Genomic DNA, 12,982 nt, shown 5'->3' on the forward strand with positions numbered 1-12,982 from the left:
ATAAGAAGCACAATTATGCATAAAATGATAAAAGTATGCTTGGTCATATTTGGGAGATAGATAAAGGTATTCGGGCTGAGAAGAAATTCTCTTAATAACAATTCTGAAGTGCTGAGGGCTTTTATATGGGTACTAATTCGCTCGGTTTTTATTTGAACTAAACTGTACTTTTTTTTTTGACAATCAGTAATCAAGGAATATATTAAAAAAGGTCCTTGTCACCAAGAATAGCAGGCCATACATCTGGAGTACATTCCTCCATCAGCACACGTAGCTCATTGTGATCCAAAGAGGATTTAGCAATGAGATGAGCTGCTTTATTACAGTTTCTAGGACAGAAATCAAAGCTACAAAAATAAAAAATGCTAGCTAGATTAAGAATGTCACAAACAATGAATTGAGCTGCTGACTTCTCTTTTATACTTCCCTGTAGCATCTTCACAAGGTGGAGACAATCTGATTCCACCTCCAACCTTCTTAAACCCGCATCATAAGCCAAAGTAATCCCAAACAAAATTGCTTGAGCTTCTGCTTCTAAAGGAGAGCACTTGAGAGAGATCCCCATGCTGGCAGTCATCATAATATCCCCCACAGCATCCCTGACAACCATCCCAGCCCCAACTTTCCCATCAGAAGGGACTGCAGCATCGGTGTTCAGCTTGAAATGGTTTACATGGGGCAGTTTCCATCTAGCAGCTTCACTTGCAGAGTGAGAATCAGGGGGGGCCTCTCGTATCATTGCAGCTTCATACTCCCCTAACCAAGCTAATGTCCTCGAACAAGCATCCAACGGATCTGACTTTTTCTTCTCAAAAACCCACAAATTCCTCATACCCCAGATTTGCCAAATAAACATCAACACAGTTTCCCAGCTTCGAGCAACCTTGCACTTCTCCACCATATCAGAACACCAGTCGTACATAGAGGAGAATTGACACAAAGCAGTATCCATTCTTACAGGAGAAATGCGCCATAACAACCTGCTCTCTATACACTCAAGGAATAAATGGAGGGTATTTTCATCACCTTCACCACAGCGAGGGCATATTTTATCCACATCTAAGCCTCGGGAAGCCAGATTTTCCATTATAGGGATCCCATTAGCCACTGCACGCCAAACTAAGTGCTTGACTTTTTGTGGCACATTCGAGTTCCAGATTTTATTCCAGAGCTTACTCTCATTTGTTGATCTCGAGCACCTATCCCCACCAATCTTTCTCTCTAATTCAAAGTGGTAAGCACTTTGAACATTGAACTCCCCATTTTTTGTGTGCTTCCATTGTAAAATATCTTCTTGCTTAGAATTCGGGATTCTCACCTTCTTAATAGCATCTATCTCTACCTCAGAGAGTATCTCTCGTAGTTCCTGTACCCTCCAAGTTCTGTCAGTGAGGTTAATCCAGCCATCAACGGTTGCCTTGCATTGGTCAGGGTGAGTAGACAGAGAATTAACTCTGCTGCCAGGGAGTGTAGGAACCCATTTATCACCCCACAACCGAACCTTTCTCCCATTTCCAATCAACTAGCACGATCCTTCCACTACCAGATCTCTTGCAGAGATGATAGACCTCCAAGTGTAGCTTGCATTTGGGGGGACTTTGGCATCCCAAAGTGTCGTACGCTGAAAATATTTGCCTCTAAGGACCCTTGCAGCCAAAGAGTCGGGATTGCAAGCAATTCTCCAGAATTTTTTGGCTAGAAGAGCTGTGTTAAAAGCTCTCAAGTCCCTAAAGCCAATTCCTCCCTCTTTCTTGGATTTGCAAAGCTTCTCCCAAGAAATAAGCGCCAATTTACATTCACTACCTTTCTGCCCCCACCAAAAGTTCTTGCACAGAGAAGTGATATTGCTAATAACTGATTCAGGGAGCTTGAAACATTGCATAGCATAGGTAGGTATCGCTTGAGCAATGGATTTCAGGAGCACTTCCCTTCCCGCTCTAGACAGATATATCTCTTTCCACCCCTTAACCTTCTTCCAAACTCGGTCCTGAATAACCTGAAAAACGGTTTTCTTGGATCTTCCTAGGTAAGTAGGCAGACCAAGGTATTTATCGTGTCCTTCGACCCTCGTAAAGTTTAACTTCGATTGAAGCATTTCTTGCGAATTATCACTAACATTACGACTGAAGGAAACTTCCGATTTTTCAAGGTTTATTTTCTGTCTCGAGGCTAGTTTATACGTAGATAGGATGTCTAATATTGTCTTAGCATCGGATTCACTTGCTCTCGTAAATAACAAGCTGTCATCTGCGAAAAATAGATGTGAAATAGCAGGTACATTCCTTCCCAGTTTCACCCCATGAATACATTTTCGGGCTTCAGCATTACGAAGTAAGGCAGAGAAACCTTCAGCACAAATTAAGAATAGGAAGGGCGAAATTGGATCTCCTTGACGGAGGCCTCTAGTGGGGAAAATTCTGTCCGAGGGAAAACCATTCACCAGCAAAGAATATGAAACAGACGACAGACAACGCATGATGAGAGCAACAAAATTCATATCAAACCCCAATTTCAGCATCATACCCTCAATGAAATTCCACTCCACCCTGTCGTACGCTTTACTCATATCAAGTTTCAAAGCCATATATCCCTTAACCCCATTTTTCTTTTTTCTCAGATAGTGAAACATCTCATAAGCAACAAGGACATTGTCAGTGATGAGCCTTCCAGGAACAAAGGCACTCTGGGTCTCACTAATCACACGCGGGAGGACAGACTTAAGTCTATTCGAGATTACTTTAGACACTATTTTATAAAGTACATTGCATAGACTAATAGGTCTGTAATCCTTAGTAGAATTGTTTTTTCTTCGGGATAAGAATGTTGGTCTGATTAATCTGATCAATCGAGCCACCATTGTTGAGGATGTTCAGAACATAATCGACAACGTCATCACCAATTACATTCCAAACCTCTTGTAAAACAGAGCAGGCATTCTATCCGGGCCGGGGGCTTTTGTTGGATGCATCTGTTTTAGAGCTTGAACAATCTCTTCTCTGGTGTACGGCTTTGTTAAGTCCTCATTCATATCATCAGTGATACGGCAGTCCACAACATCAATTACTTCCTGCATTTCATTGTCCCCAAAGGTGGTAAATAGGGTCTTGAAATACTCCACAAAGATAGCTTCTATCTCTGCCTCCGTTTTCCTCCAGTTACCTCCCGCGTCAAGGACACCTTTGATAGTGTTCCTTTGTCGACGTTGCTCAGCTTTTTTGTGGAAGAAAGCTGTGTTTTTGTCACCCTCTCTCAACCAATCTTGTCGACTCCGATCCTTTGGGCCCAGAAGACTTCCTCACATTTTTCGAGTTCATCAATCTCATTATCTATGGTTCGAGTCTCTTCCAGGTTTTCACTTGTAGGCTCCTTCGACATGGCAACCTTCATCTTCTCCCTTCTTAGGTTTATTTCAAAATTAAAGTCTCTGGGACGCTTGCTACTCCAGTGTTTCAAATTATTTGAGCATTGTTCTATTTTTTTTCTAACATCAAAACCTTCAAGCATGCTCCAAGAGTCAGCCACTATGTTGCCACATTCATCATCACGTAGCCATTCTTTCTCAAATTTGAAACTTTTGTACCTTTTCTTCTTTCTATGGTCAATAAGGAGCTGCTCTTTGATTGAAATTTTCAGAGGGATATGGTCAGAGCGCCGCTTCGGAAGGTGTTTCAACATAGTACGAGGGAACAGAGCAAGCCAGTCATCAGTTGCAAGGTATCTGTCCAGCCTCTCCATAATGTTTTCATCGGCCACCCTATGATTACTCCAAGTAAAAGGAAAGCCCTCAAAATTAATATTCAGCAGCTTACATTTTTCAATGGCTTCCCTGAAACCATCGATATCACTTTGCCTTATTGAATTGCCCCCTTTTTTTTCATCATGTGTGAGGATGCAATTAAAATCTCCAAAGCAAAGCCAGGGCTTTGTATTTGCTGCACCAAGCGTTTCAAGAAGTTGCCAAGTTTCATGTTTCATTCCATCATTCGGGTTGCCATAAATCCTAGTTAATCTCCAGACGAACTGATCATCATCACAAACCTCAAAATCCATATGATTCACAGAAAAAGATTTGAGAGTCAAGTCCAACGAGTTACTCCAGAACATAGCTAAACCACCACTGCGATGTCTCCCTGTTCCCGTACAATCCACACTCAAGAAGTTGCTGTAATTCAGCTTTCGTTTGATACCTTCCCATTCATGACCTTTTAACTTTATCTCCGAGAGGAAGACAAAGTGGGGATGCTCTGCACGAATAATGCCTTTCAGTGCAGTGACTGCCCGGGGACTCCCCAACCCCCGACAGTTCCAACTAAGGCCTATCATTGTTGTTCACGGGGTTGGTTGCAACCAACTCCCGCTACTTTTTCAATTGCTACAGCGTTTGAGACTCTAGCCTTTTTGTGATTTACATCAACATCCATCTCTTCAGCAGGTGAGACATCCTTCCTTTTACCACATCTTGGTTCCTGTAAGGCAGCATCATCCTTGTACTCGACTTCATTCCTTTTGAGTTTTACTCCTCTCTTTTCTACTTTTTTGGAATTACTTACACCAATAGCAAAGGTAGCAGGTAAAGAAGAATTATCAAGTCTGACATTTTCGTTCTCCTTCCTCTCTTTTTCTTTTTCAGTCCTCTTTATCAAAGTATTTCCCTCAAAAGCTGACAGAGTCAGAGCATTAGAATTGATTTTATTGTTGGTGGTTACAACAATACAATCATTCCCTTCCCCTATCTTCTCCACTCTATTTTCTGATGAACTATCTGCTACTATATTTTCAGTAAGAGCAGAACAAGCCCCCTTAACACACTCATCAGTTACAGGTTTCTTACTCACAAATAATACTTTCCTACTAGCTTTAACTTCTTCAAGCTCCTCTATCAGTTTCTGTCTACCTTTTCTAGGAGTGGCTCTCAATCGAAGACTCCATCCCAACCCCAAGCCTTGTTCATCTTCAGGCACATTGAGACAGTCTTTCTCACTATGGCCGATGATTCCACACATAAGGCAGAAAAAGGGAAGGCGCTCATATTTGATTCCCACTTGAATCACTTTCCCCTCTTTCCCCTTCACATTCAGAAAGCGTCTTAGTGGTTTTGTGATGTCCAAATTCAATTTCACTCTTCTATATTTCTGCAGTCCCAAGTCGTCGCTCTCAATTTCAATCGCCTCCCCCATTGAAGCGGTTATTGCCCTAACAATTGCATCTGATCTCTGATTGAAAGGGAGATTTTCCAATCTAACCCAGAAGGGAGAATGGATTAAGGTCACATCTGTTGGCTGTTCATCGCCATTAATTTCCTTTATGAGCAGAAGATTGTTTTCGGAACACCACGGTCTCCCGTCTAGCACTTTCTCTTTGTCCTTCCAATGGAAGAACTGGAACGCAAACAAATTCGTTCCTATCATACTGATAATCACCCTCTTTGATTCAGACCAAGCCTGAATCATTGTCTTTTTAAAAGCATCTAAATTGAAAGATCGATCCGACATCAATTTCCCTACAAGCATTAGGGAAACACGATATTTGGAGTCACAATCCTCTACATCTCCTATGTCAACAATTTCGTTCTCCGAGTCATGGATACGGAGATTGGCACACTGCTTAGTCAGTTCTTCAGCCATTGGTGGCCACGGGAACCGCCTCTCTCTCAAGGTAGGGTTTGCCTCTCTCACAAGGAAGTTACGACCCTCTCTTTCAAGGGAGTTTTATCTATCAAATAACATAACTAAACTGTACTTATTATTATTATGTAATATATATGATTGGCGATATTTTATTAAATTACAAGTGTATATTTAAAGGAAGTATGTACGACGTATAATTTTTTTTTTATGAGAGGCGACATTATTTAGCAATTACGGAATACTAACTACTAAATAATTTAGCAGTTAAGTATTTCGTAATTGGGTTGCTAATGAATGCCAAATATTATATATGAGTATACGATCATGCTCGTCACGTCTTGATGAACCCAGCTAAAACTGGTGCAACTTGCAATTATTTAGAAGCAGAGTTATATATACATAAAATCATGAAATTATAAACGCAAGCTTGAAATTTGACTCATTATTTTATATGAGATAAACTTACTCGTGTGCAGTGCGAAATCGTGTATACAAAAAGCTCTTTTGTATATTCGTTATAGGATGAAATTTTATACGGATCTCATTTTAGAGATTTCCCTTATTACAATAATTTACGATGTAAAAACAGAAAACCTAAGCCCACATAACATATACCAAAAGTGAAACTATTATAATAGTCATTTGAAAAGGGCTAACTTATTTAAGCCATATTCTAACACGATACATTAAAATATACTATCAAGCTAAATTTCTAACCATGAAAGAACGAAGCAATCTCTAGCTGACAAATGAAAAAAAATGTCAATCTTTTATCAGTAAACTACGTGCCAATTCAACCCATTTATCATGTTTTGTACTATATATATAGATTAGTAATATTTAATTTACACTATTAACGAACATTTTATGAGTATGTTGTTATGAAGCAGAAAAGATTAAGAAATAGAGAAGGAAGAATCATCTAAACTCCATTGAAATATGTGAGCAAGCTTCGTACATTTCAGAGAGGAAAGGAGAAAGATGAGAGAGAAGTATTTTCAGAAATCAGAAAATTATGTAATAAAAGAATATGCTAGAGTTTATATAATACTCTGCATTTATTACATCATCAGCTCAACTAACTCGAGCACTAACAACTAATAGCTCTAACAAACTTGCTGACGTGGCACTCAAGTTGTTGTAGTGCGTGCTGACTCATCAACTAGCAAACATATATTTCACATATGTAATAGAATACAAATTTTGTGTGGAAGCTAAGAGATATACTTCGTACTTCACTACTTCATACAAGTATAATATAAACATTAAATTGACACAAGATAGACCAATTATATATATATAAAACAATACATGGTACATGTAATGATGTAATTCAACCCCAAAAAATTCCTACACAATGTGAGAGGAATAAAAGAAGAAAATTATAATTGGGAAATTACAAGTATACTACTAAAATTAAATTAAATGGCATCAAGAAATTAAATCAATTGACCTATATACCTGATGATGATCAAAGCATGCAATCCATGTAAATTGCACGTAGTCACTAATACGTACACCTATTCTCCTTTATTATATATTTTCCCAATCAATGACAAAATTATAATTTCCTTCATATTTCCCTCAAAAAATTTTAACCATGAGACCATCAATATTCAATAAAACATGCATGAATTATGATCATGGATTCCTAAATCCTCATTTTTTTTGGTTGTATAATTCTATTAAAAGTTTTGGAGCCTCATTTATTTGTTGGTAAAATTTAGCAATGAACTTATCAGCCTTGTCATCGATCATCTCATCCCCTTCTAGCCCGTCGTAGTAAGCATCTCCATCGATCATCATACCCTCCTCCTCATCCGAATCCTCATCAACATTGTCAAGATCATTTAAACTTTGAGCTGAGGCGTACCTACTCATATCTCCTCTAGAGGATACTGAGCACGAGGAGGAGGAAGAGGACGAGGAGGCATCATACTTGGAATGATAAGGGGATGCCTCAATTACCTCATCATCATGCCTAGATAAAAGAAGTTGGGGTGTGGTGATGATGATGAAGTCATGCCACCAACATCCCTCTGAAGATGAAAGGGCCGAATGGCCCCCACAAAATTCGTTAGAGAGGTGTTGGTGGCTGTTGAGAGGGAGGGCGGCAACTTTTTACCAGTCTTGTCGCCCTTCCTCCTCAACATGTACAATACCACCTTGATAACATTCATTAGACTCCCTTTGAACATATTTTTTTGGTTCTTGGACGTTGGGAGTTTCTTATGATGGTTGTAATAACGATCATTGTTCTTATTTTTTGGATATCCAACATCGGAATTGGTGTTGGTAGCCTCGCTCTCCCCCATAATAACGAATTAGACGTGAATGATCTCTATATTTTTTGGGGGAATTTTTATTTTTCTCCTCACCCCGCGAAAAGCAGGATGAGAGGAAAAAAAAATTTAGGAGATAATCTATCTATAATAAAAATTTTAGGAGAATCATCTCCAGGAAAACAATATGTAGGGGAATTATGTAGATGCGTGATTTTTGGTATTTTTATGGGTTAACAGAAATAAAAATTGTTGGCTAAGAAAATTGAAGGATTTATTAGAATTGATAAATAAAATAATTTAATTGAGGGACTTTAGGTGTAAGGACTAAGGAGATTTAATTTCATAAGAGTATAACATACTATGGTATATATACTCCAAAACTTTGGGTTTCTTGCTCAACGTGTATGTACTTCTTATAGTTTATGGTATATACATACTTTCTCTGTTTTTTAATAGTTGCAACACATCTTTTATCACGTTTTTCGAGGAGGTCATTAGACTAGGTAAACGAATTAATTAAGCTATGAAATTTTAATCGTAGCAACTTAATTATCCCTTTCATCTTATTGTGTCGGTGGTAAAAATTTGTAATTTAATTTATCCATTTACCTAATCTAATATCTTCCTTAAAATGCGTGCCAAAGAGATGTGTTGCAAGTAAATAAAAATGGAGGAAGTATTTAACAGCTAACATTCCTGATTATGGGACACAAAAACTACTACATATATTTAAATTTTTTATGCCCTCAAATATTATGGGAGGATGGGCAATGAAAAAATAAAGGAGTATGTCGTAGAACGTTAAGTAATAAGTTAGCTAAGAGATTATAGACACAAAATTCGTATCTATTATTATACACTCGAATGTACATACTGCTAATTAAAAAACATAAATTATTAGCAATACCTTTCAACATAATTTTATGAAATAAATTTCTGCATCATCAACAATAAACTAATATAATTACCATCAAATGAATGAAATTTCTACATCATCAACAATGTTATAATATGATGTAATAACAGATTGATCACCTGAGAACATGCTACCATGAAACATGTACCCTTAAAACTAACATTATATCACGTCCATTTGATTGAAAACCGCGGTTTATAAGAGTGATTGGGTCCTACACGATTATGTAAGTCTCCATAGATTACGACCTCTACTAGTCTCTACTTGCAACCACGGTCGGCCGGCAAGATACTAGTGTAACACTAATATAATGCAATGATGTACAACATTTAAACCTATTTTCATGCCAGAATATATAATAGGGGTCGGGTACATGTCCAATTGTCCATGCATAAAAGGATGTTTCAATTTTATTTTCACCCTCTATTTTCGTGTAAAGTAGACATCATTCTTTTTTTACCTCAACTTACAGTTGATTTACCTAATAAGAAAATTAAAAATACAATGGTACATAAGAATTGGTAAATTTTTCTCGTAGAATGGGAAGATGAATGAGTGAATTTTTATATATTTATTATTTTGTAATATGTAGTGAATAATGTGATGAATAAATGAGACAAAGAAGATGAAGTTAGGCCCTGTTCTCTTACGTTGAAATTCAGTTCAGTTCAGTTCAGTGCAGTTCAGCTCAGTTCAGTTCAGCTCCCAATTTCCTTCTCTTATAAAATATTCAGTTTAGCTCAGCTCAGCCCAGTTCAGTCAATGAGAACAAACCCTTAGAAGTATAATATGTGTAAATAATGGGAGTAGGGAGATAATTTAGTTGTAAGGACTTATGAGCAAAAATATTTGTCAATTGATTCACATGCAAGATGAACCAGTAGATGATTTTAAGCCGAAAACATGGAATACTAAACCAAAGTCAAGCCCATATTGTTGTTGGTCCATTTTCTAGCTAATGACAGTTAATATCTCCAAGTTGTGCCCAAAAAAAAAAAGTTGTGCACAAAAAGTTGTGTAGAAAAATCTAATTTTGTTTTATAGAGATCAAATAAGGATTTCTTTGCAGTTTCATTACACGTACAATTGTTCATTATCTTACGTAAAAAGTTCACATATAAGATGATGTGTACACTCAAGTTTAAGAGGAAAATTTTGAGATTCTTTAGTTTATTAACGATTTAAATTTTTTCATTGAGTAAATAAAATTTAGATCAACCAATTTAGATTAGGATTAAGTTAAAAAGGTGATCGATATCAGCATAGCCCTTAAGTTGGCTAACGATCCAGAAAGGATATTAGCTTGAACATACAATACAATCAAGTAAACCATCCAACCTAATACCCGGAATCAACCCAATTCAAACTGATTTACTTAGAACCTGAGTGCCAAGGCGATTAGTTTCCGGGTTCATACCAAGCGCTTGTTTGCTCACAGCTTAAGGTTCAATTACTTGGATACTTCCACAACATAATAAGGCCAAACATAACAGTCACGAAGCAACGATCTAAATTCGTAACAATAGCATAAAAAATAACTCAAGGAAGCAACGTTGTAATCATTGACATAGAATCAAGGAATAATTGATTAATGGGGCACAATGATGAACGTCTTAATCAATAAACATTGAATGTAGCAAAGTCTTAATTCATAAGTCATAGATTTGGTTAACCACAATTAAACAAGTACATTACGTGTTAAGTTTTAGTCACTGAATTCCATTAAACTGAGATGCCATCATCCCATAACCTGACAACTACCCATGTTATTTTACTTATTAATCCTATGTTCTTATATCATGTTCACACAAGACAAAGTAAAAAAATTAAAAAAATTTATGTACTACATTCTCCTGGATTTTTTTTTAAAATTCACACTTTAGATTATTTTGTCGGGAAAAAATTATTTTTGCTGAACTTATTTGAACTTATCCAAGAGTACTAAATGCAAAAGTGTTCAACTTTGAACATTTTCCTATGAGCAAGACTTTTCGTACACAAATTCTTAATGCGCATAAATACACATAATAGGATCAGAGTGTAACATATAACTACTTTAAAGGTCATCTTTATTCATTAAGGTCTTGTTCCTAAGTTGAAGATAAGATCTAAATTATGAACCGTACTTCTTAAAGTGCAAGGCAAAATCAATAAAGCTGACTAAGACATTAAACAGACCTTCACAGATGCTATAAATTATTGTAAGTCCGCCTCGCAAATTTTCAAACTACGTTTCGCCTTTAATTGATTAGATAAAGCTGGAGACCTTTATGTTTTGTAAAAGGACAAAAATGTTTGATTTTGAAGAAGGATAGGGGGAAACATCGAAAGCAGCTGCCAAACAAAAATCCAACCAAGATGTTTGAAATTCAGGTTACTCAACTTTTAATTTTGGGGGGTCCTATTATTATCCAACTCATTTTTTCTGTATATCTATTTATGTCCTTTCATTCATTCGACTTGCCTAGGATTTTCAGATGCTTTCTTTTTATCATTAAGGTGAAGTATCATTTTATTTGTAATACAGTAGTAAGGTTCAAAGGGAATTCGAAACAAAAAATTTATAGTGCTATGAATCAGGGTTATATAATGCTAGTACTTAACCACAATCAATATTATTTGGACGTAAATCCAAATGGGAATATCTATTATGTTCTCGAGTACACCTAAAACTATCCAAAAATTCAGATGATTAAAAATATAGCATTACTACATAAGGTACACTTAACTCTTAGAAAGTTAGAATATTACTAGTAATTGACTAACAGACTGCCATTGCATTCAGTTTTTAGTTCCAAAAACTCTAAGGTTGCAACTTGCAAGTTGTAGTCACTTGACATGCTACGATTATACGGTGACTCGTCCATTATACCTTTGACACTTTTCACATACACAGTATACCATTATTGGCTGTATATGGAGTATATTAATACGAGTATTAACTAACAATCTTGTTAGATTCGACTCAATATATTAACTACATTAATGATATTAAATATAAGTTACCTTAAAACGTAAGAATATTACCGAGTATATGTAACAACTTAGAAAAAAAAAAACACAATAAAATACTTAATATTTAGTGGTAGGTCCAAAAAACTTATGAAAAAAAAACCTAATGCTATAAAAATAAAAAATAAAAAATGAAAACATAGGGCTGTATGGCCCCACAATACAGCCGTGTTCCCACCCTTTACATTTTCTCACTCCAATCACAACGCGTAAATTCCTTAACTCGTAATTCTGCCTCACATATAAATACACACTCAAACTTCAACTCTTTTCATCAAACATCTCAAACAACCAACAACCAATAAAGCAATAACATTTTTGTACCAAAAAAGAATTGCACAAAAAAAAAAAAAAAGTTCATCCACTTTTTATAGCACCAAGAAAGCAAAAGAAATGGGCAAGAAGAAGAGTTCATGTGAAGCAGCAGCTCGCCGAGCATGGCGACGCCTTCGGATTATATTGTTGTGGGCTCAGGAGGGGGGTTTGCTAAAATGTAGGCTAATGGCCGAGTTACGGCACATGCCTAAGCAGCTCAAGGGACATTACAAGAAGTCTAAGGATATGATTCAGTATGGTGAGCGTCAGCTCTCTTTTGATGAGACACCAATGATACATTTTAGGATGAGCCGACCGTCCTCTTTACGGTTCAAGATCCCATGTATCTCCCCTGAGGTTACTGATTTCGACTATGATTTTAGTAATGATGGTAATGGTCATGATTATGATGATGTGAAGTATAATGCTTATGGTCCAAGGAGGAGTTTCCTAGGGAGCAATGTCGAGGATTGTCAAGAGGATGAGAATGAAGTGCGTGAAGAAGCAGTAGTTTGTGGAGACTCGAGGATTGACGACAAGGCAGACGAGTTCATTGCTCAGTTCTATGAGCAAATGAAGTTGCAAAGACAGATTTCCTATCAACAGAGGTATAATACCATCAAAGCACATTGAAAGATCCTAAAAAATACAGTTCGAAGATTTGATTTGTTCTTTCTCCTTGTTCGGAGTTTTTGTACACTGAGGCATTACGGCATTTTGTAAATACCCGAGGCCTCGTTTAGAGAGTTTTGCAGTGAATTTTATTAATGAAAATAGATATTCTATTCAATAATCATTTTTGCAGAATGAATTTTGAGAAGAAACAT

General features: G+C 36.8%; 2 protein-coding genes across 2 annotated transcripts; one reads left to right on the forward strand and one right to left on the reverse strand.

Annotated features, from left to right (window-relative positions):
- Positions 1-2,899: 2,899 nt before the first annotated feature.
- LOC145597260 (uncharacterized) lies at positions 2,900-4,323 on the reverse strand. The gene is made up of 2 exons (XM_081653402.1): positions 3,581-4,323; positions 2,900-3,290 (listed from the first exon to the last, which is right to left on the reverse strand). The coding sequence occupies exons 1-2, from the start codon at positions 4,321-4,323 to the stop codon at positions 2,900-2,902; spliced, it is 1,134 nt and encodes a 377-aa protein (XP_081509528.1).
- Positions 4,324-12,130: 7,807 nt separating this feature from the next.
- On the forward strand, positions 12,131-12,958 carry LOC145598101 (uncharacterized). Its single transcript, XM_081654407.1, has one exon. It carries the CDS (start codon positions 12,234-12,236, stop codon positions 12,786-12,788), a length of 555 nt encoding a protein of 184 aa, XP_081510533.1. The 5' UTR covers positions 12,131-12,233; the 3' UTR covers positions 12,789-12,958.
- Positions 12,959-12,982: the final 24 nt, after the last annotated feature.

Source organism: Chenopodium album, chromosome 20 (genome assembly GCF_948465745.1).
Source record: "Chenopodium album chromosome 20, dcCheAlbu1.1, whole genome shotgun sequence".
In the NCBI taxonomy this organism is placed as follows: Eukaryota; Viridiplantae; Streptophyta; class Magnoliopsida; order Caryophyllales; family Amaranthaceae; genus Chenopodium; species Chenopodium album.